This window comes from Tenrec ecaudatus, chromosome X, assembly GCF_050624435.1.
Source record: "Tenrec ecaudatus isolate mTenEca1 chromosome X, mTenEca1.hap1, whole genome shotgun sequence".
Taxonomy (NCBI): domain Eukaryota; kingdom Metazoa; phylum Chordata; class Mammalia; order Afrosoricida; family Tenrecidae; genus Tenrec; species Tenrec ecaudatus.
The window spans coordinates 89,158,269-89,180,778 of NC_134548.1; the positions used below are offsets into that span (position 1 = coordinate 89,158,269).

Genomic DNA, 22,510 nt, shown 5'->3' on the forward strand with positions numbered 1-22,510 from the left:
CCAAGCAAATTGGAAGATAGCTACTTGTCCAACCAACTGGAAGAGATCCATAGCAACAAAATGTGAAATTAACAAAAGTTATCAAAAATATCACATGCAAGCATATTTTGATGAAGGTAATTTTTAAACATTTGCAACAGCATATCAACTGTGAAAATGTCTTATCATAAATTAGAAGTATTTACAAACACATATGCACACATATACTGATGGGCATAAGCTATGAAGATGATAAACTATGATTCTAATTTAACATTGAAAATTCCAGTTTAATTCACCTTCAAGGATGACATATCTCCAAGGAATAAAAGATTCAATGGAATAAGAAGTGAACACTTAAAAGATGGTTAATAAAAATAATTATCAAATGGCTGTATAGTGTTAAATGAGTTAATATGTGAAAGCATTTGGCTCTATGACTGACCATAAATTGTTTTCCTATTCTATTTTCTAAGATTTTCAAATAATGACATATATATATTAGAATAGCAGAAGGAACCAAGGATTTATAATGATTCAGATTTGGACATATATCTTACTGTGCTCCTCCATAGACATATGACCTGGGAAAGACCATTAAATTTTCCAAATTTTAATTCCTGCATTTGTAAAATAAAAGGACCTATATTAAAGGATGATTATCAGAATTAAATACTGTCTGGATAATTTCGAGATCTTTGTTTGGCATACAATAGACCACTCGGTAAAAGTTAGCTAGTTCTATCAATATAATTTAATTCATATAAGTATATATTCTAGGTAATAGTTTTATCACTTTAATTTGAAACAAATTGTTAAAACATTTACACATTTTGGGGTGAACATTCATATTATATTCCTTGGTTCTTTCAGTGAACTAAAATGTGTTTTAATGGTCTCAAGTAATTACAAGGAATTTCCATACTAGTGTTCTGCTGTCATGTGGTGATGCACTTGGGCTATTGATATATTAAGAACTGTTTGTCCCCTACCCTAAAGGATTCCAAGCTGGGTTTTTCCAGGTAGTTACCTGACTTCTCTAAGTTGCTGTTTTGTTTTGTTTTAACTTTCATGCTTTAAAAATTGCTTTGAACGACAGATATTATATGAATGCATTTTATTAGAAGATAAGAATAGATATACATACAGAGAAAATGTTTAATGGTAGTTACCAGGGATGAGTTGCTGGGGAAGAGGAAATCACTCTTCCGGAGAGTAATACCTATTATTTTTAGTGAAGGAAAAAAGTCTACTACCATCAAGTCAATTCTGAGACTGTAAATCTTTATGGACACAGATAGCCTCATTGTTCTCCCATGAACCATTGGCTTTGTGGTTAGCATCAAATGTGTGTGAACTGGGCACAGCTTCTCTAAGGTCAATAAGGTTAAATAAAAAATACATAATACACAATAAGGTCACAAAAATACACAAGATAAAATGACTTGTAATAATATGACACATATCATTTTGCAATAACAACGACAAAAATAATGTGTTTGGTTACATATGTAGCTGTATACTAATATGCATGTACATGTGTGTGTATTGTGTGCATATGTATGTATGCATGTCTAGATGTATCTATAAGTAAAGGTATGAGTCACTTAATGGCAATTTGAGCGAAGTCTGACTTTATATATACTTATAGTCTCTTACGATTTTTTTAATTTAAAAAAAATTAAGAGAAATGAGCACTTATTTTGTTTATTATTTACCTCCTAACCCTGAGCTTTAAAAGACGCAAAACTCAGACTGTGGAACATGGATAGAATATAGGCAGGTGAGGCAAAGGACATGATGATTCTAGGCCTGGGCTCTTGGCCTTTCTCTTGCAGGCAGATGGTGGCAGCAGCCAGGATGCAGGGTAGTAGAACAGCAGGTGAGACTGAGGGTCTTTCACTTCTTCTCCATTCGCTTCCTTTGTGCTCTGCTCTGCCTTCCTTTTAGCACTGCTTCTCCTTCTGCCTGTGCCTTCAGCCTTGGCCAACAGTTCAATCAGTAGCAGTAGTGGCATCAGCGGTAACAAGGATGACCAGAAGGGGGCTCCCAGATGGTTTTAATATGTTATTGGAACGGCATCTATTTCACAAAATGAATTGTGCAGGTTATGTGCCCTGTATGCACCTACAGGTGTGTATGCATAGCTACGTAGCCATACATTTAATGAGCCACATAAAGGACATGGTTACAGATATTTCTTTGACATACTCAAGGTGCTCATGGGATTGGTTTTTGGGGTTGAAGACTTAAGACCATAGGCTCATGGGAAAACTTGGCCCATTGAGATAATATATTTCTTAGAGTTTTTGTTTTACATCCTCATCTGGTGACAAATGTATAGAGTTTTATGACCTTGGAGGATGTCATCTAAGATCCAACTACTACTCTTTACTCATCCGGATGAAAAGAGAAAGGAGGAATACAAAGGATCAAAGAAGAAACCAGTATACAGGACTAATAGTCTACAATAATGAACAATGGCCTCATCTATCTGAGAAACAAGAATAATTAAATGATGCCTGGATACCACTTCCAACTATTCTGATCAGGGCAATAATAAGTGGATTTGGATAGAACAGGAGAAAAAATGCAGATAAGGTCAGCAAGATGTTAATACTAAGAGGTCGAATTTAAATTTTGTTTATTATGCAATAATTTATTGTAAATATAATGAGACTTCAGAAAGTTCATTGAAAACTTGTGTTTTCTGTTAATTCCAGTCAATGGAAACAATGAAAGTGATCTTGAAATCATTTCACTGACAAATAGATGAAATAATTAAATATGTAAGCTAGGAATATAATCAGACAAATCAATTATTTTCAGGTATTAAAAGACATGTTATGTGGACACAGAAAAAAATAATCTTGTCAAATTATGAGGGTGGAAGACTTGGGTTCAATAAACAGAAAAACTCTACAACAACCCTTCGCCAAAAAGGAAATGACCGTGTCTGAAGGTGCTGAATGTCTTAGCAGTGAAAGTGTAAGATGAGAGAAGACTAGGGACAGATAACTGAGAAATGCTCTAGAAGAGAATTCTATGGAAGTTTAGATGATGTCTGGAGTTCCATACCACTTTAAATTCCCCTATCTCAAGGGTTTATCCAAACAATCCGTACTGTTGAAATTCTTTTGAAATTTTAATTCCCAAATTTTTGCTCTTGTTGTTGGGTGCCTCAACTTGATTCCGACTCAAAGCACCCCTATGTACAACAGAACCCAGCCCTGCCTGCCCCTGTACCATCTTCACAATTGTTATATTTGAGCCCATCATTCCCGCTACTGTGTCAAGCCATCTTGTTCAAGGACTTCCACTTTTGAGTTCTCATACAGTGTATTAATTACCCCCGAAAATTCCCTAAGCATGGCTCTCTCTCTCCTTTGAGCAGTTTGTTAAACGGCAGATTGGAGCATGACCGGATGCAAAGCCCTTCCGTCCACAATTTCCCAGAGGAGTCTAAACTACTTCCAAAATGCAACTATTTCTGGGTGATTCTTTTTGCTAGTTTTCTATTCCTGTACCTCTTTTTTTCCATTTAAAATCTGCACAGATATTATTATCTGCTCAGAAAAATGGTATTCTCATTTCTACTCATGCATTTAGATGATTAGCCTAATTTCCTGCCAACTTGAATAATGACAGAGCAACTGGTGGTAAAAAGGAATTTTTTAATTCACAAATCTTTCTTAGAGGAAAACACTTTTTTTCCCTACACAGAAAAAAATTAATAAAAATGTGATGTTTTTAATAGTACCAGGCCTTAGCTGGTATTTCCATGAAACAATATTTCAGAATTTCAACTTAGGAATCTTAAACATGGCAGAATTAACAAGATCTCAGACCCAATACTGCTCTTGTCATATTTCCTCTGGAAGGTGTTCAGGGATGAATCCCAGTGTGAGAAAGAAGCTTACGGGACTATGATTCCAAAGACAGTGTCACAGACTTATGATAAAAGTTGAAATGTTTGGAAACGTCCCACTGGGGTCCTTATATTACAGAGATTTGCAACAGTGGTGACTAGGGTCCAGAACAAATGTCAGCATATAAAGCAAGAAAATAGGACGTAGGAGTGTGGTAGTTACACAATCTGTTGTCAATTTGAGACTGAGGAGTGAATGGGAGGAGTTTAGCCTGTCAATCAGTTCGCAGCTTGATGACCACATGTGGAGGCACTAAGGAGATAAATAGCTGGCTGGAGGCTGGACACATGCTCACTATGCGAAACAGTCCTGCAGACAAGACACATGGAACTACGCTAGAGCACTGGAACTGAAGAAGCCACGTGGAGACCCCTACCAGTGCTGAGAGGCTGCTACCAAGGGATCCACAAGACTTTCCACTCACTAGCCTGTGATCCTCCTGCATTCAGCATAATTGTAATATGTATATGTAATATACATTGTGATATTTATATGTAATATACATAATTATTATAATATGTATATGTAATATACATTTAAAAATCACTGAGTGGATTCCAGCTTCTAGCTACCCTATAGGACAGAGTAGATCTGCCCCTAGGAGTTTCTAAGAATGTGACTCTTTAGAGGGAATCTTTCTACTGCCCAGAAAGGCTGGTGGTTCCAAACTGTTGGCCTTGCAGTTAGCAGCCCAACACATAACCCAGTACTCTCCCAGGACTCAATTTGGTAACCTTAAAATAATGGAAAAATCTTCATTATACTACTTAACAGTCATACTTGGATTGACACGGTGGCTACAACAATGGGCTCAAATCTGACTCTATGTCCCCTAACAACAACTTAGACCTGGTATTATGATGATAATTTTATATGTACTCTGTCATTCAACTATCATAAATCCTTTAAGTATGGTCTAATGCTGTCCTTGTTTTGCTAAAAAAAAATCAGTGTTGGAGGAGGGGATTTAATGTCACTTAGTAAGTGAAAGAACTAAAATAAAAATCCTTTCAATTAATCTCTGTGTTATTTAGTACAGCATCCATATTTAGACTTTGTTAAAAAATAATTTAATTTACACATCAAAGTGTTTACAGGTTAAGAAGTGTTTTTATTTGAAACGAAAATTATATACATAGATACTCGAGTATAAGCAGACCCGAACATCAGCCAAGGCACCTAATCTTACCACAAAATCTGCATTGAAATGTGCTTAAAAAACTCGGCTTATGCACAGTATATATACATGTTTTTTTTAAATAAAGCTTGTGTTTATAGGTTTTTCAGCTGTTGTTGCTTTCAGATGCTCCTACCCTTAGTTTCACTGACCATGTATATGTATTATCTAAGAATTAGATCTAGGTTACTTTTTCTCACTGAAAATTAAAGAATATTTGAATTTGTCTCATAATCATCTCTCCCAATTGGGAAAAAAGTATAGCTCATCAATTTATTGAGAATAAAAGCATGGCTGTCAACACTCGATATTGTGTATAAAATTTTTTGCTCCTATTATTCTCAATTTTTGACAAAGAAATTTATTGCAAATGATTTTAGGGTTACTTTGTGATTCTTCCTTATTGGAAAATACTAATATACTGTTTCATTCCCCTCCATGAAACTAGAACAGAAGAAGGTCTGAAAGAAAGAAAATTATTAAGCATTCTACTGAGATTCCCCCCCCCCCCCAACAAAAACTAAGATAGAGGTCAATGAATAAGTATGTGCAGACTGGAACTTGAATCCTCTAGGGTGACTGTAGGCTAATTAATAATTAATGCCAGAGCCATGGTGTTTGAAATGCAGATGTGATAACTGGAGGCCTGGCAGAGCTGTTCAGAGGAAGCAGATTTAGATGCTATAGGGAATAGGCACTCCCTTGCCGGCTGGCTCAGGGAGCCAGCCTGGGTGCAAAGCAAAGCCTATGTTTTAGATTATATTCCCCTCAGCTGTTAATTACCTGAACCTACTTTGAAGTTCTTCTCTTTTTATCCTCTGCATGAAAAGAGATTGGTTCAGCCAAGGGACTTGAAGAAATGATCAAATACATTGGGGTGGAGAGAAGGGGGGTGGGGGTGGAAACAGAACCTCAGATATAAGATAACCAAAACAAAAAAAACACATAGTAGAACATACAAGAACATACATTATTAGGAAATGTCAAATCATAGTTCATAGTTGGAAGCATATCTTGTTTCTCTCAGTTGTATATATATATTTTTTAATTGGGGGCTATTATAATTCTTATAACAATCCATACATCAATTGCATCAAGCACATTTGTACATATGTTGCCATCACCATTTTCAAAATATTTTCTTTCTACTTGAACCGTTGGTATCGACTTCTCTTTTGTCCCTGACCCCCAACCCTCCCACCCTCGTGAACCCTTGATAAATTATAAATTATTATTATTTTCATATCTTCCACTGTCTACTGTGTCCCTTAACCCACATTTCTGTTGTTCATCTCCCTGCTGGAGGGGGGAGTTATACATCCATCATTGTGATCAGTTCCCCCTTTCTCCCACTTCTCCTCCCACCTTTCCCCTCCCCTCATGGTATCACTACTCCTATTATTCTTCCTGAAGTGCATATCTGTCCTGGGTTCCATGTGATGGTAGCTTTTATTTGTACCAGTGTTCTAATCAAATTGATTTTAAGTAAATATGTAAACTTTCCCTGAATAGTTGTAACAAATAATTTCCACATGTTTTACTATATAGGGAAATAATTGGATAGTCTACTACAGGTGCTTCACAAAGCCATTTCAAATTTAATAAATTCATTTGTGCGGCTACGTGGCATAGTGGTTACCCATTGAGCAGCAATATGCAAGGTTAGCAGTTTGAAACCACCAGTTATTTCTTGTGGGAGAAAGACGGGCTTTCAACTCTTGTTAATTAACAGTTACAGTTTCATAAACGCAGAGGCAGTTCTAGTTCTACCCTGCCTAGAGGGTCACTATGAGTTGACATCCATTCAATGGCAATGAGTTGTTTTGTTCTGTTTTAATGATAAGGCAACATTATTTGGATCAACAACAAATTGATTGTTTATGCTAAAATCACTCACTCTCCAGAACACAGATAGAAATTATCATTGCACAATTGGAGAAGTTTTGGTACAATACGATATTGTGGAAATAAGATTCAGATGAAAGAAATCTGAAAATAAATGATGGTATATTTAACTGCATTAAAAATACTTTGATTTATTTTTTTGGTTATGTGCGTGTGTACTTGCAATTTAAGGAAGCATTACTATTAAGTATCTTGCAAATTAATTTCAAGATACTGGATTTGGACATAAACGCTGTGGCTCTGTTTTTATTTTGTTTCCTGTTATTTTTGGTCTAGATACATCATCTAGAGCACTTCCCTGAAACACGTGCTACTTTCACATGAACGGGGTTTGCTCCTTTGGTACACAGCTCACAGTCATGGAACAGCTGATTTCCAACTGTGAGAGGTATTGCTGTATCTTTTTGACAGGATAATGGCATTGATATTACCATCAAAGAAGAATGTGTACCTTCATTAAAACTGACACCTGTGGATGCAGTGTCATCTGACTAAGGGGCATCAAATGCACCCTGATGCAAGCAAATGCGTGAGGGATACTCACTCAACTCAGACACAACAGATAGAGTTCCATGTAATGACCTGAATTGGAATTCTATTTTAGTTACTGCAAAGTTCTCTTTGAAAAGACATTTAATGAGAATAGCCCTCAAAATGTTAAGACACAAGAAATTAGACATTTTTCATTTGCCTGTTGTTCAAAGTGCAGTTTTTTTTAAATGTAGGAGCTGCATCAGCACCCAATTAAATTACTTTGAGCACGAAAAGTCATGTAACTGAAGAGCTCCTACTAAAGGCCTGATACATTGGGAACTTTTACAATTTGTAACAAAACTTTCCTGGGTTTGGCTTTTATTCTGAAAACATGTATATCAAGATCATGCAAAAAAATAACAGCAAAGAACAAATATTATTTCCATGCATCTAAACTTTAATTTATAATAGCATATAATTTAAAACTCACAGTCATCAAGTTAAATTCAACCTTATATGTCAGAGTAGAGCCATCCCCATTGGTTTCTGAGACTATTGATTACAAATATACCTGTTTCATTGGCATATGCATCACACAACACACAATCCAATCATGCAACCATCTTAAAGAGAGTTGTGCAGTTATCACCACAGCCAATTTCTGAATATTTTCTTCTCATAGTTTTTGTTGTTTACTCCCTATTTCCCCCTGGTTTCCCCTGTGAAGCACCTAGAGCCTGTAAATTGTTATGGGAGTAAAAAGCTCATCTTTCTCCTGCAGAACAGCTGGCCTTGCTATTGGCAGGCCAATATGTTTGTAACCCACCATGCCATTGGGGCTCTCATTACTGGCCTACAGAGGGCCCAATCGGGAAGCTGTATGGCTGTAAAACGTTGACTTAACAAAATTTGAGTGGCAGACGCATTGACAATGACCGCCCCCCCTCCCCAAAAGGAGCTGTTGAGGCTGCGTAAGTATAACCAAATTCCTGACTGAATTTTTTTTCTTGGTTTTATGGTTTAAGGTATCATGATTCCATGAGACATCCAAGTTCAATACCCTAATATTGTGTTCAGTGCTTTTATCCTACACCTAGTCTATTGGTTACTACCTGTGTTCTTAAAATGAACCCCGGGTACATTATAGTTTAGGCATTGGGTTGCTAACTGTAAAGTCAGTGGTTCAAACCCACCAGCTGTGAGAGTAACAAGAAGCTGTCTGCTCCTATAAATTTTACATTTTCAAAAATACTGAAAGTAGTTCTATTCTCTGCCAGAGGATCACTATACGTCACTATCTAATCAATGGCAGTGGGTTTTGTTTTATATTTGAGGTCCTGGGAGTTTGCAAGTGGAGAGCAATATAGAAAGATTGAGAATAAGGAATTGGAGGAGGAAGCAAAATGTGAGGCTAATTGCCTCCATGAACACTGGCCCTTTTGTCATTCAACCGTAAGAATTGGGTATTGTCTGGTTACCATTACTGACCATTTTAATAAAAATTTTACAAAAGAATGCTGATGAGGACTTGGGAAATATAGAATTGAATTTCAAATTCTCATGGAATCCAGAATTTCTGGAGCCATGAAGATAAGTTGTCCCCTTCCAACTACTACCCAGAGATAAGCTTTATCCTTAAACCAAAAAATAATTACATTTTACCTTATACCAAAAATATTCTCTGAAGTCTACGGAAATTAAAATGATAGGGTGACTTAACTAGTAAAGAATCTTTGCCTCGAATTTTGAACTGATCAAGATCAAGTTGATAATAGAAACTAAAAAGTGTAGATTGGAAACTTAAGGAACAAAGAGCTTTTGTAAATAAGGGAGAAAAATCTCAGGAAAAGAAGGTGAGAACAGAATTTGTAGAATGTAATCAACATCAAAGAATTGTTGAATTGGTGTATGTCTACCAGCATATTATCAGAGTTTACTTTCATGTTACTTTGGTCACCAATAAGTTGTGGTTGCAATATCCTATCTCTAGAACCCAGAATATTAAATACAATGTATCATTTTCACCAGTCTCCCTGCTATTAAGAAATGGTTCAAAATGGCTGGAAATGTTAAGTAGCTAAACAAATAATAACAACCCCCCTCAAAATCACTGCCATCAAGTCAATGTTGACTCATAGAAACCCTATGGGAAAGAATAGAATTGCCCCAGTGGGTTTCTGAGACTGTAACTCTTTACAGGAGTAGAAAGCCCCGTCTTTCTCCTTCTTAGGCGCTGGTGGGTTCGAACTGCTGACCTTGTGGTTAGCAGCCCAACACTTAACCAGTACACCACCAGAACTCCTAAAAGCAACAAAATTCACTGTTGACTCCCAGCAGCCCCCTGTGGGTTTCTGAGACTGTAACTGTTTATGGCAGTAGAAAGAGCAGCAAGTTGGAGGCAAATTCAAACGATTGGCCACTTAGATGTTTAGAGCCACAGCCCTTTTCCTCCGTGGACATTTGTGATTACCCACATGCTGTGAATAATGGTGAATTTTAAAATGCAAACACAAAACAAAACACAGTTCCTACAATGGAAGAGCAATTCGTTTTCAAACATGAAATCCAAATATTTGAATAATTATTCCTTAGTGTCAAATAAAGCTGAATTAGAAACTTAACATCTTTGGGTTTTATTTATGTGTATTTTCATTTTTGCCATATGGACAAATATGCTAACAAACAAAATCATTTATATATTTCTATTAATATTTTTAAATACTCATATCATTAGGCCAATTCAATTTGAGAAGAAAGATATCTAAACACATGCTCTCCAGATAAATTTCAGTGTAACCAAATTCAACTTAGAGAAATATGAGCAACAAAATTATATGTACTAAAAAAGTACAATGGTGTCACCATAAGTATTATATCAAACATTGCACTTTATTACATGTATGTTTTACATATCCACTTCCTCACCCCCACATAGCTATCTTTTCTATTTACAATCACATATTTTGTATGTACTATACTGACTTATTTGATGTCTTTAAATGTATTTTGATAATAGCTTAATATATTTAAAAAATAACTTTTAACCCTTATCTAAAGCATAATTTATATGATTTTCATATTAATTTGGTATTACTCAAGCATTCTGCCTTATGTCAACTCGGTGTACATTTTTCCATATTTCATTTTGACAATGTTTGTTAATATTGTGAAAATGCCTGTGACTACAAGCTTCTATACACCTGCACAATAGTCACTGTAATCTAAAATGTGGCCAGATTATCCAGTTTATGCTGTGTACTTTTTAGCTGAACATACAGGGAGATTTTAATGAAGCGCTCACTTTTTATTAGGAAAAGGAATGGAAAAGTAAAAAGCTTTGAACAAAATCTATTTGCAGTATGAGTGATGCTATGTTGCATGAGTCTGCGCACTGCAAAGTGAACAGAGATTTCTTTACCCTGCAAAAGGAAAAGTAAAGGATTCAAAAGGGATTTTAATGAAATCATAACATTAAAATAGTTTTATATTAAATCCTGCTAATTTTCTAGGTGAAGGCTCTGAAGTGAATGTGAGGAACCATTAAAAAGGAATTGCATTTGCATTCCTTATGCTACAGGCACATGTTTACATGACCTTTAAAACAGAATTAAAGCTGTATCATCAGCAGCTGTAGGCAATTCACATTACTAAGGCAATCAAATCAGAACGCTAAACTAACTATAAAACATAAATTAAACTGATAGAAAATCATCTTAATTCACTGGGTTTACTTGCAATTTACTTATATACATGACTAGTCATTTCAAGGCAGTTTGCAGAGCTACCAAATGAGAAGTACACATCTGAAAACAGAGTGCCCGATTCTAAGGGTGCGAGTTAAAAATGTTTGAACATTGCTCAATAAGTCTCCTTCATCCATTACAATTTACTGACTTCTATTTCATGAACATTATGTACATTCAACAATGACCTCCAAAGTATGCATAATCCCATAAAGACACAGTAGCCTTTGACATGTCGGGTATAGCACAGGTTCTTTTGAATTCCTACGAAATATCTGTAAGAATGCATAATGCTACAGGCTAGTGAAAGTTGATTGTCCTTCTTTTTTTCTCCAAACTTCATTGAACTGTTCCCCAGTAACTGTTCTGGTTTCCTTTCACAGTATCTACCACTATCACTGTTTATAAAATATAGTAGGATGAATTATTAGCGTTTCAATCCATTTGTGTGGCATAAAGCTTACTCTAAAGCCATGGAAAGAGAAGAGTAAATATCTGTATAATGCAACTCATCATCACACTAAAGGCCTTTTTAGAAAGTTGGATTTCTTTCCATTTCCTGCAGTAAAATCTCAGGGGGTGAAAACCCTCTTTCTCAAAGGAACTCTTTTTATGTTGTGATTTATTTTATTCCTCTTTAGAAAACCTTGCACACTTCTGGGAAAAAATTAAGAGCATTCATGATTTGTTGGAAAATTAAGTTCTTCTACTCTACAGGATTAAATAAAGAAATGCTCCTTTCCTTAGCTGATGTAGGTGTCTGTGTAGGACCAATCCTGGTTCCTTATTAACTACCTGTTAAAAAAAAACCACAACTAAACTAAATGTCCACAGCTCTAGGACTTGATTTCTGCAGAGTTGAGAAAATTGATGGCAATTTATACAGGGGATTTCCTCTTTCTCTCTCCCTCCTCTCTCTTCTTCCCCCTTTCCCCTCTTGCACTCTCAGAAGCACACATGCACTCATATATACACACACAGATGCCGTACATGAAGATATGTGTGATCCATTTAAATGTCTGTTTGTTTTTAACTAGGGGAGAATACCTACTGTTTGCTGATGCACTTGAGGAAATATTGTATATAAAGGTGAAGATGAGAGCACAGGTGATTGAATTTCAGTTTAATTACAAACAAGAAACCAACAGTAGAGGCACTCGGAAAGGCATAAGTGGGGAAAGGAGAAGTCTTTATTGTTCTATCTCTTGAGTAAGTGAAAAGAAATGTTTAGGATGTACAAAATAAATCTGCATGACAATATTTTGATTGCTTTAAGCCTCATTATTTACACCAAAGATTCCTCTTGCTCCTTAGGACTGCTTACAACATAAACTTGTTCTTAGTGAGGACAATGACTCACTGCCACAGCGTTGATTCTGACTCTTAGCAACTCTGTAGGACAGTTTAGAACAGCCCCATCAGGCTTCCAAAGCTGTACATCTTTATGAAATCCACCCCAACAGAGGGACTCAACTGGTAGGTTTGAACTGCCACCCTTTTGGTTAGCAGTGGGGGTTGCTTAGACACTTGCCACCAGGGCTCCTTCTAAGCAGGATTCATGAAAAGAAAAAAAAAACCACTCACAGTCATAGAATCACTTCGGACTCATAACAACCCTATAGGACAGGGTAGAACCGTCCCCTTTGAGTTCCCAAGATTGTCACTATTTTTAGTTTAAATTCTGCAGCCCTCGATGTGATTTAAATGAACTATTTTAGGGTGGCTAAATATTTTAGAATGATTACCACCAACACAATAAACATAACTTACCGAGAATACTTCTCTCTTAAATACATGCCCTAAGGAGATCCCATTGAGGCAAAACTGAGGTGATATCCAGCATTTGTCAGTGGAAGGGCTGTGCACTGCCTCCCAAGAACGTGCTACCTTGAGCACCGTATTGTGGTGCTGGAGAGCTGGGTGCATTGCAGGGATAAAATGGCCTTGGGCCGCAGAGAGGCTGCATGGCAGAGGAGAAGTGGCTGCCCAAAGACTAGTTTGCACAGTCCGGCAGCCCTGGATCAAGGACCCCTGCATGGCTAGTGGCCTCTTGGTTAACACAGCAGTGCAATACTGAGGCTTCCAATCATGTTGCTCGCCCCCTTCACCTCCCCCCTGGACCCTCAATGTTGCCTTTGTCTTTCCAGATCCTCCTACAATTACAGGGCAGGAGGCTGGTTTGGGGTTGTACTAGCTCAGAAAGTGACAAAATAAGCCACTCTCGCCCACCCTCTCTCTCACCAGCTCCCAGTTGTCTGGATCATATGGACTTGGTCCAAATAACTTCATCCAAGGAATCATTTAAACTGGCATGGTCCCTTCCTTCTTCGACTCTGTCCCAACCACCTTCAAGGCTAAGGTTAGTTTCCAGCGTTGAGAGGAATACTTGTTGCCTAGATTGAAAAATTCCCTCTCGCCAAAGCCAAGCCTTCAGCGTTGGGGCAGCAGCTAGCTTTTTCTGGCTCAGGCTTTCCGCAGGTTGGAGTGAAATGACTTGGGGTTGCAGGGGCAGCCCCTGAATTGGATTTTGACGGATGCCAGGACCACAGTCCAGGGAACGGATCTCAGGTTAAGTTGATTTCCCAAATTCAGAGTAAGATAAAATACAAGAGACATGAGTTCCCCCAAAGTATTGGAGGCAAAGGTTATAAGAACACTCAGGACTTCTAACACTTTTCCCAAACAAGAATTAGCACCACAATCACAACAAGAGAAGAATTGGTTCTCAAAATGTTCTTTTCTCCAGAGCCCCCTCCCTCCTTTTAGAGTTAAAAAATCAATATTGTTCTCTCAAAATCATCAGCCATCTTTCTTAGACTATTCCTCCCTCCAAAATAAAGTAAAATAGAAATTTCTGAAGTATGACAGCAAATTAAAGCTCATTGCTAGCTAAATGTCAAGTTCAACAAACTTAGATTCATGACTACTATGTGGTCCCAAGATGGTCATTTGAGCCGTGGACAGTCAGCAGACAATTTACTGACAATCTTTTCCTCCAAGGAACCCATATTTCAAATCAAAGTTCAGCTTCCTATCACTACTTGAGGACTTGGAATTCTACCCATTTCAGATAAATATTATAGACTTAGGAAAGGCAGGGTGTCTAGTGACAGAATGCAGTGAAGGCAAGATCTCAGTTTTGTAACTTAAAATCTTAACCCATACACTAAGAAAGAAGTGAATTGCAGTTTGGAGACATCTCTAGTACCTACTAAATTGACTTATAAAAAGTGTCAAAAGTTGGATACTAATTCAGGGTTTAATAGATAAACTCTACATGTCCTAGGAGTAATCTATTCTTGACTTTAAATATCTCCAACGTTTCTGGCAGTAAAGAAAAGTCAAATTAAAGCCACAAATGAGACACTTTGATTCACTGAAAAGAGAGCGAGCCAACATGAGGCCTGGGTTTTGTAAAACCTTAAATGGGTTCTCCCACGGTGGGCTCCTTCTGCGATGCATAATGCACATCGGACACAAGCGCCACAATGGTCCCCAGACACTTCCCATCCTGGTGCCTGGAAATGATGGACATGATGGATACTGCACAATCGCTTTTTCCTTGGGATTTTGTAAGATCGGGGATCATATACTGACAATGGCAAACACAAGAGAGGAAGTGGCCCTAGAAGAGAAGCTAAGAATGGACCAACTGGACCTGGACCTCCAAGGGGTAGGAACAGGAACAAGGGTCTTCTCCTTTCATGTGAGGGTAGCTATTGTTCCCGCTGGTTCTCTAACCTTCCTGTCTGTTGTTCCCAGATACACATTGCCTCAACACTTCCCCGTTAGCTTTGATTTTGCTATAGAATGCCCAATGCACTTGAAGATTGAGATATTTGTATTAAATCGTACTTGATGATTTTTTTTAATTACCCTGCTTGTGCTGCAGTCCTCCTTGTGAACTATCTACCCTACCCTCTCTCCCTCCCGTTTCTCTGTAGAGCCTTTTCTTCACACTCAAAGAAAGGCACTAGACAGCTTTAAAAATGAGCAAATGAAGCTTGAGTGTGTATTGGCTACTGTGAACTGAAATTATGTTGTGTTTTATTCGCGTTCAGAATATTCCTGAGCCCCTTACCGTACCATGCTCAGTTACTTTGAAAGAAAAATATAAAAATGAGGAGAAGAAGGATAAGGAGAAAGAAGACCAAGCAAAGAATGTGAAAGAGGACAATGGAGGAGTGGGCGGACGGTCGCAGTATGTTCTGATAGGACACTGTGTTTCACTCCCAGGACCTCTCAGCAGTTCAAGTTGCAAACAACTCCAGAAAATGCTTTCTCCTCTGCTGCAAAAAAACTGGTCTATTGTTCCCCTCCCCTTCTCCGCTCCTCAGTATCAAAAAGGAAAAACAGTGTAATCTTCCCTATGACGTTCTATTGAACTTTCCTTGTTTTCAAGGGAACTTGCGTTGAAGGTGGCGTTTCCAATCTGGAAGACTATGTGCCACTCTGGAAGACTATGTGCCACATCTTATGTCTGGAGCTTCACCATCAAGCCTGTCTAGTCTCCGCCTCAGACCACCTCCCCCCACCACAGTTTGTGTGCATAATGAGGATGCCTCATAATCTATACTCAAATATGAAATCTGAAAGAAGGATAATCCCCACTGCTGGGAAGCCTTCTCAAGTAACATAAGCACAGTCTGCCCAGCTGCGGCCATGCTCTCCTGCTCTCCTGCTTCCACAGGAGCGCGACATGAATCACATTGATCTGCCTAATTTATTTTCCAAATAAGTCCTTTTCTTTGAAAGAGGGAGGTGGTCTCTGGGAAGGTGTTCTGGACTTGGCATTCTTCAATATTGTAAGGGAGGAGCGAGCACCACTAGGAACCCCAGTTTTAAATAAGTAAATGAATGCATAAGCAAATCAAGTCTAGCTTTCCTTTAGAAAAGAACTGAATTACCCACTTAAAATCGGAGGGAGCGGAGCGGATGGGGAAGGGAGGAGAGTTGGTGAGGTAGGGGGAGCAGTGAAGGCAGCCTAAGGAAGAATGAATTTGGAGCCCCCTCACTTCCCTGGCGCAGGAATCAAAGCCTGCTGCTAGGCTTGTGTGGATTCGTTACAATTAGAGTTTGCCCACTTCAAAACTGACTCCTCTGGAAGGCGAATTTTAGCTGCTCCAGCCTGGTCGATTCAACTGTTGTGAAATTATTCAAGCTTTGGAGATGATGGGGGAGAATAAGATCAGAGGACCTGACTTGGAATTCAAGATCGGGTTGAGGAGAGCACCAATGTGTGCTCGGGAGAGAGCAGTTTTGACAGTGGTAAGCGAGCTTAAGGAAAAATGCAGTCTATGAAAAATAAGTTACCACTTCTTTGCAACAGTAGCTTAGCGCGGACTTATTTTTCTCCCATGTCCAGACGGGTCGACTATTGAATGAGGCTCTTTTATTTTGCATGGGGCAGGGGATTTGTGACCAAGGTCCCCCTTTTATTCCTCTCTCTATGGAAACCCAGATCATGGGCAGAAATATGCAAGGCTGAATAAAGAGAATCTGCAGAAAGGAGCGCTTGAGAACGGCATCTGTTACACTTGGGAAGTTAGACTGACAAGAGAGGGTGAAGGAAACCTCTCCACTATATTATATAGAACAACCAAATTTGACTATATGCAGATATATTCTCTGAAAAGGGAGCTACCCTGTGTAAGAGAAGATTCTAAGACACCAGTTAAATAATGTGACTGCACCTGAATTCAAGAAGCTACATCTAGAGTCACAGTCTCAAAAATAACATACATGTGGAAAGGAAAAGAAACAAGATGACAACGGAGTCTGCTCTGACAAAGCTATTTTTACATTAAAAGAATTCAAAAGAAGAGGGTAAAACATCTGTTTATTTCTCAGATGCCCAATTCTAGCTATCCCCCACCCCCCAAACTCAGGGCTAATGGTTTGAGCCACTTTTCCAAGATGGGCAAATCCAAATCCAGGTGCCCCAAGCAAATGGCCACCCAAAAGAGAAAGGTTGATTTTCAGAATGTGGGCAGCTCAGAATCTGAGATGGACCCCTTCCTTCACCCAGATGCCCTTATCAATTGATAACTTCCTGCCCCCTCCCCCCCCCAAAAAAACAGTTGAACTAAGATTAACGGCAATTTTGTCCAACAGCAATTACAGAGGAGGAGGAGGAGGAAAGAAACAAAACCAAAAACAAACAAACACTAAAACGAAATAGCAGAACAGCACCACCACAATAAAAGGGCAATGATCACGATTCTTTCACACCTAAGACTTCTTCAGCAAATTTGCCTCTGATCTCTGACTCCACACTGATGGGAAATGGATCCTCGAACAGTCTAGCAGGTCACCTAAAAACTTTGATTTTTGGTAGATTTTAAGGAGATCTTATTTCTTTAGGGAACAAATGCTCAAAAGTCCTGATACAATTGAGATTGCATTGCTACGAAGGAAGATGCACAATTGTCAGCGAAAACAAAACAAAGCAAAATAACGTTTCTCAGAAGAGTGGGAGGTAGGGAAAGCAAGAAAGATTAATTTCTAGGTTAAAAGCAGATAAGCTTTTACAATAGGACATCATCAACAAAAGAAAGTAATTTCAATTAGGTAGAAGGAGGGGAAAGACGACAAATAGTTCTCTCTCCAGTAACTACTGTTTATCTTTTTTTATGAGAAAATAATTCTCAGATGCCAGGTTTTCCTGCCTAACAGATAGGTTTTCATTTATCCATATTAGTTCCTATTGCTGAGTTCTCTCAAGAAATTACTCATTTCACCGGAAATACCTGTTCTTTATCTATATAAAGGAATGGCAGAATACGCTCACCTTGTTTGTATTTTTTTCTTATTTTCTTGCATTTCTTCAGATCTGTCTTCTTAGAGAAACTAATGCTTTAATGACTTTCTGGTAGCTGCAAGCCTTCTTTTATTTCTGCTAAATATATGAAAATGTATGCAAATTTAAATCAAGCTTAACCTAGGAGCTCTTGCAATATATTTAATGGAATTTCAAACCAATAAGGGAACTCTGATGCGGTCTTCTGCAAGTGCAAATATAATTACATCGTAAGGTCACCTCCAAAATGATGCAAGGGAAGGTCGATTTTTAGCATCAGAGATTATTTGAGGTTACCTGGTGTTGCCTTTTCACAACTAGAGCAAATCTGGTCTTTGCAGTCCCCTTTCTGCTTCCAAGCAACCCCTTTCCTGGGGACTCGCTAGCATGTGACCTGTTTTTCCGTAACTTATTAAAGCTTTGGTGTCGTGCACTCATTCATTTTCTCGTGAAAATATAAGAACAATCCTGTTCTTCCAGAAAGTACATTCAAGCTTATTGGGGATGGAGATGGCAGTTGCTGCCCGCAAACAATTGATCGCTTCCATACCTTTCTCTGCATTTCAGGGACACTCTAAATCTCAGGCTTTCTGGTTACATCAATTTCCTCACTGGATTCAACAATAGTGAGTGCAGGAAAAACAATGTTAAAAGGAACAAAGCCCATGCAGTGGTCCTGAAATTCTCTTGGGTGTGTACTTAAGAGTGTGAGCGAGGACTGCACTCTCTTAACATGCTATGCCCCTGACAGAAGTTGTGGGACCACTGTTGGGAGCTGAGATGCAGCAGTAATAATGGAAGGCTTCCAAATGACCAAACGAATTGGGAGACAAACTTTTTAAATCTGATTTTTGCAAATATCACATTTGATTATATTTTCCCCGATTATTTCAACTCTGCATACCCTAAATTAAAAATCTCAAAAGAAACCCAGCGTTTCTTTCTCAGATGCTTTCAGGACCTTTGTATGGTGATTCTTGTACACAATGAAATCAAACAAAACCATAGACTTAAACCTTGTTGATTTAGGATCCTACGGAGGACACTCCTGGCTCCTCCACTCAAGGTTTGTAGTCAGATTTTGCTTCGCAGGCCCCCTCCCCACCGCACGCAACGAAAAATCCCTAACCACCTGATAACAATGGCATCGAAATGGATTTTTTTCTTAATCGTTTTTCTCTCTTTAATTAGGCACATTATTGGAGCTGTAAAATCTAGTTTGTTGCCCATCCCTAATCCTACTCCTGACCGCCACAATTGCACTTCCCCGTCCCACCCCTCAGCGTCCGAAAACCTCGGACGTTGCACAAAGCGGGGGGGAAAGGGTTAACCTAATAAGCCGCCGCCACTCAGCTCAAAGCAGCCAATGAAGATGAAAGATTGATTCACTTCCTGCTTGGATCTCACCGAAACTCCTGTGCTCCGCCAGACCAATTTGGAAAGTGAGCCCAGCCTCCCCTTCTGAGCCATTGGCCGAGTCCGTGGTTGGCTAGGCCAAGACGAGTTGTGATTGGCCGCGGCAGGTGCCGGTAACCAGCGCTGGCGGCTTTGACTCCCCCGCACCGTAGATGTCAAAGGCTGAAGCTGCTCCCCTTGCCACATTATAACTAGTAGGGGATCCTCACCGACCATGGCCACAGCTGCTTCGAATCCCTACAGCATTCTCAGTTCCAGCTCCTTGGTCCATGCAGACTCTGCGGGAATGCAGCAGGGGAGTCCTTTCCGCAACCCTCAGAAACTTCTGCAAAGTGATTACTTGCAGGGAGTTCCCAGCAATGGGCATCCCCTAGGGCATCATTGGGTGACCAGTCTGAGCGATGGGGGCCCATGGTCTTCTACGCTGGCCACCAGCCCACTGGACCAACAGGACGTGAAGCCCGGGCGCGAAGACTTGCAATTGGGTGCGATCATCCATCACCGCTCGCCTCACGTCGCTCACCACTCACCGCACACTAACCATCCCAACGCCTGGGGGGCGAGCCCAGCTCAGAATCCATCCATCACTTCGAGTGGCCAACCCCTCAACGTGTACTCGCAGCCTGGCTTCACCGTGAGCGGCATGCTGGAACACGGGGGACTCACACCACCACCGGCCGCTGCCTCTGCACAGAGCCTTCACCCGGTGCTCCGGGAGCCCCCAGACCACGGCGACCTGGGCTCCCACCATTGCCAAGACCATTCTGATGAGGAGACGCCAACCTCGGATGAGTTGGAACAGTTCGCCAAACAGTTCAAACAAAGAAGAATCAAGTTGGGCTTCACGCAGGCCGACGTTGGGCTGGCGCTGGGCACCCTGTACGGCAACGTCTTCTCGCAGACCACTATCTGCAGGTTCGAGGCTTTGCAACTGAGTTTCAAAAACATGTGTAAGCTGAAACCCTTGCTGAACAAGTGGCTGGAGGAGGCCGATTCTTCTACTGGGAGCCCAACCAGTATTGACAAGATCGCGGCGCAGGGTCGCAAGCGCAAGAAGCGAACCTCCATCGAGGTGAGTGTCAAGGGCGTACTGGAGACGCATTTCCTCAAGTGCCCCAAGCCTGCCGCGCAGGAGATCTCCTCGCTGGCAGACAGCCTCCAGTTGGAGAAAGAAGTGGTGCGTGTCTGGTTCTGTAATCGAAGACAAAAAGAAAAAAGAATGACTCCTCCAGGGGACCAGCAGCCACATGATGTTTATTCCCACACCGTTAAAACAGACACGTCCTGCCACGATCTCTGACTGGAGGAGGGAGGAAAGCGGCCAGAGGTTCTGGGAGCGGTGTGGATTTCTCTTTCTCTCTCACTCCTTCTTTTGCTCCAGTTTTATTATTACTATCTAGATATCTCTTACTCTTTTTTTCTGTCTTCCCTCCTTCATATGTATGTGTATTTGTACACCTACACACCTACATAGTGCACATGTATACATATATGTCTATATATTTCAAACAGTGGGTTATAACTTATGTTGAGAGAGGAAGCACACCCATACATATCTTTATACTTGGCCCATGCTGATACACAGTCGCATTCAGCAGTCTTGGCAGGAACCTCTTCTTCCCTGCCACCTGAGCCACAGTCCCTCCAGCCTTTTCCACTGATCAATACATGCTATTTGCTCTGAGTAAGATTTGTCTGGTCCTTGTTCTTGAGGAAAAGCAAGAGTGGGGTAAGGTGGGCGGGATGGGAGGTGGGTGGGAAGACAGATGTGTGCCTCTGAATAACCTTTCAGCGCCTTGGTTATAGCAGCTGTATTTCAGGTGAAATCTGTTTTACAATAGACTAGTTTTGCATTAAAAAAACCTTCTATAGCATTTCTAAATGTCTGCGGTGTTTTACTACAAGCTGTACACAATATTTGTGACATAATTTGTATCTTATTGTTGCTATTATTATTCCTTCATTGAGCTAATGGTTTTGTAATCACTTAGAAAAGGGAGGGGAGGTTGAGAGGAAAAGGAGATTTCCAACCTCACCCTCCCATTCTATATCTGTGTGTAGACAATATGATTCAATGGAGAGTTGTAGATGGTAGTGTATGTGCGTGTGTGTGCGCGCGCGTGCGCACGCGCCCGTGTGCGCGCGCGTGTGTATCTCCCTTCCACGATCTGAGAACCTAGGGTGAGCAGAGAAGGAAAACCAGTTGGTCTGGTAAATTGGTGTAAAGTAGGAGAAATGCTTTTGCACCTTTCTGCCCTCCCTGCGGGACCGTGGAGTCCCCTCCATCTATCTTCCACATAGAGATTTGATGCCCAGGTTGGATTCCGCAGTGATGTTGAGTAAAAGAGGTCAGTCTGGGTGGCAGCGAGGATGCTGTACAGCAGCCATTTCTTCAGTGCTGGTTTGAGAAGCTACTCACCTCCGCAGGGCACTTCAGCAGACCTGTGGCCCTCTTGAACTCATCTCTGCACTCCTTGGCGAAAGGCTGCCTTCACAAGTGACGGCTTTACTTGGAGCTGAAGACCAGAGGGTTGCTGTCTACACACCCAGCTCCCACCTCTCAGTCCGGTTCACCTCTAGCTCACCACCTGCTCTTGGAATGAGAAATGGACTTGGCAAGGAGGGGAGGGGCGGGGGTTGACCAGCGCTCTCCACTTTGTATAGATAACAATTAATTGATTGGCAAAGATCACAGGGACTGGGGTCCAGACTTGTAGAACCTCCTCTTCCGTGTATATGCAGTTGTCTGCGATTGGGTTTCTGGGGAGTCACCACATCTTTGAAAAGCACAGCTGGTGGAGCCCGCCAAGCAATGGAGCAAGCTAGTGAGTGCCCAGGCTTCTGGGTTTCTGCCTTTTTTTTTTTAATCTCTCTGAATATGTGGCTCTGTGAGTATGGGTGCAAGTGTGTGTGTGTGTGTGTGTGTGTGTGTGTGTGTGTGTGTAGATAGCTGTGTGTATTGTATTGCTATATTAAAAAAAAACAAACTACAACAACAACAAAAATATCACTAGGATGTGTAAAGATCCCAAGTATATACAGTTGCTGCGGCTTCAGTGCCAGCTCTCTTGTCCACAAGCCACGTCCA

At 40.1% G+C, this 22,510-nt stretch overlaps 1 protein-coding gene across 1 annotated transcript; it reads left to right on the forward strand.

Moving 5' to 3' along the window:
* The first annotated feature begins 19,614 nt into the window (after positions 1 to 19,614).
* Positions 19,615 to 21,123, forward strand: POU3F4 (POU class 3 homeobox 4). The gene has a single exon (XM_075539081.1). It carries the CDS (start codon positions 19,637 to 19,639, stop codon positions 20,720 to 20,722), a length of 1,086 nt encoding a protein of 361 aa, XP_075395196.1. The 5' UTR covers positions 19,615 to 19,636; the 3' UTR covers positions 20,723 to 21,123.
* Positions 21,124 to 22,510: the final 1,387 nt, after the last annotated feature.

Coding starts and splice junctions, on each gene's coding strand:
- POU3F4 (XM_075539081.1), top strand. CDS start 19,637: ATGGCCACAGCTGCTTCGAATCCCTACAGCATTCTCAGTTCCAGCTCC.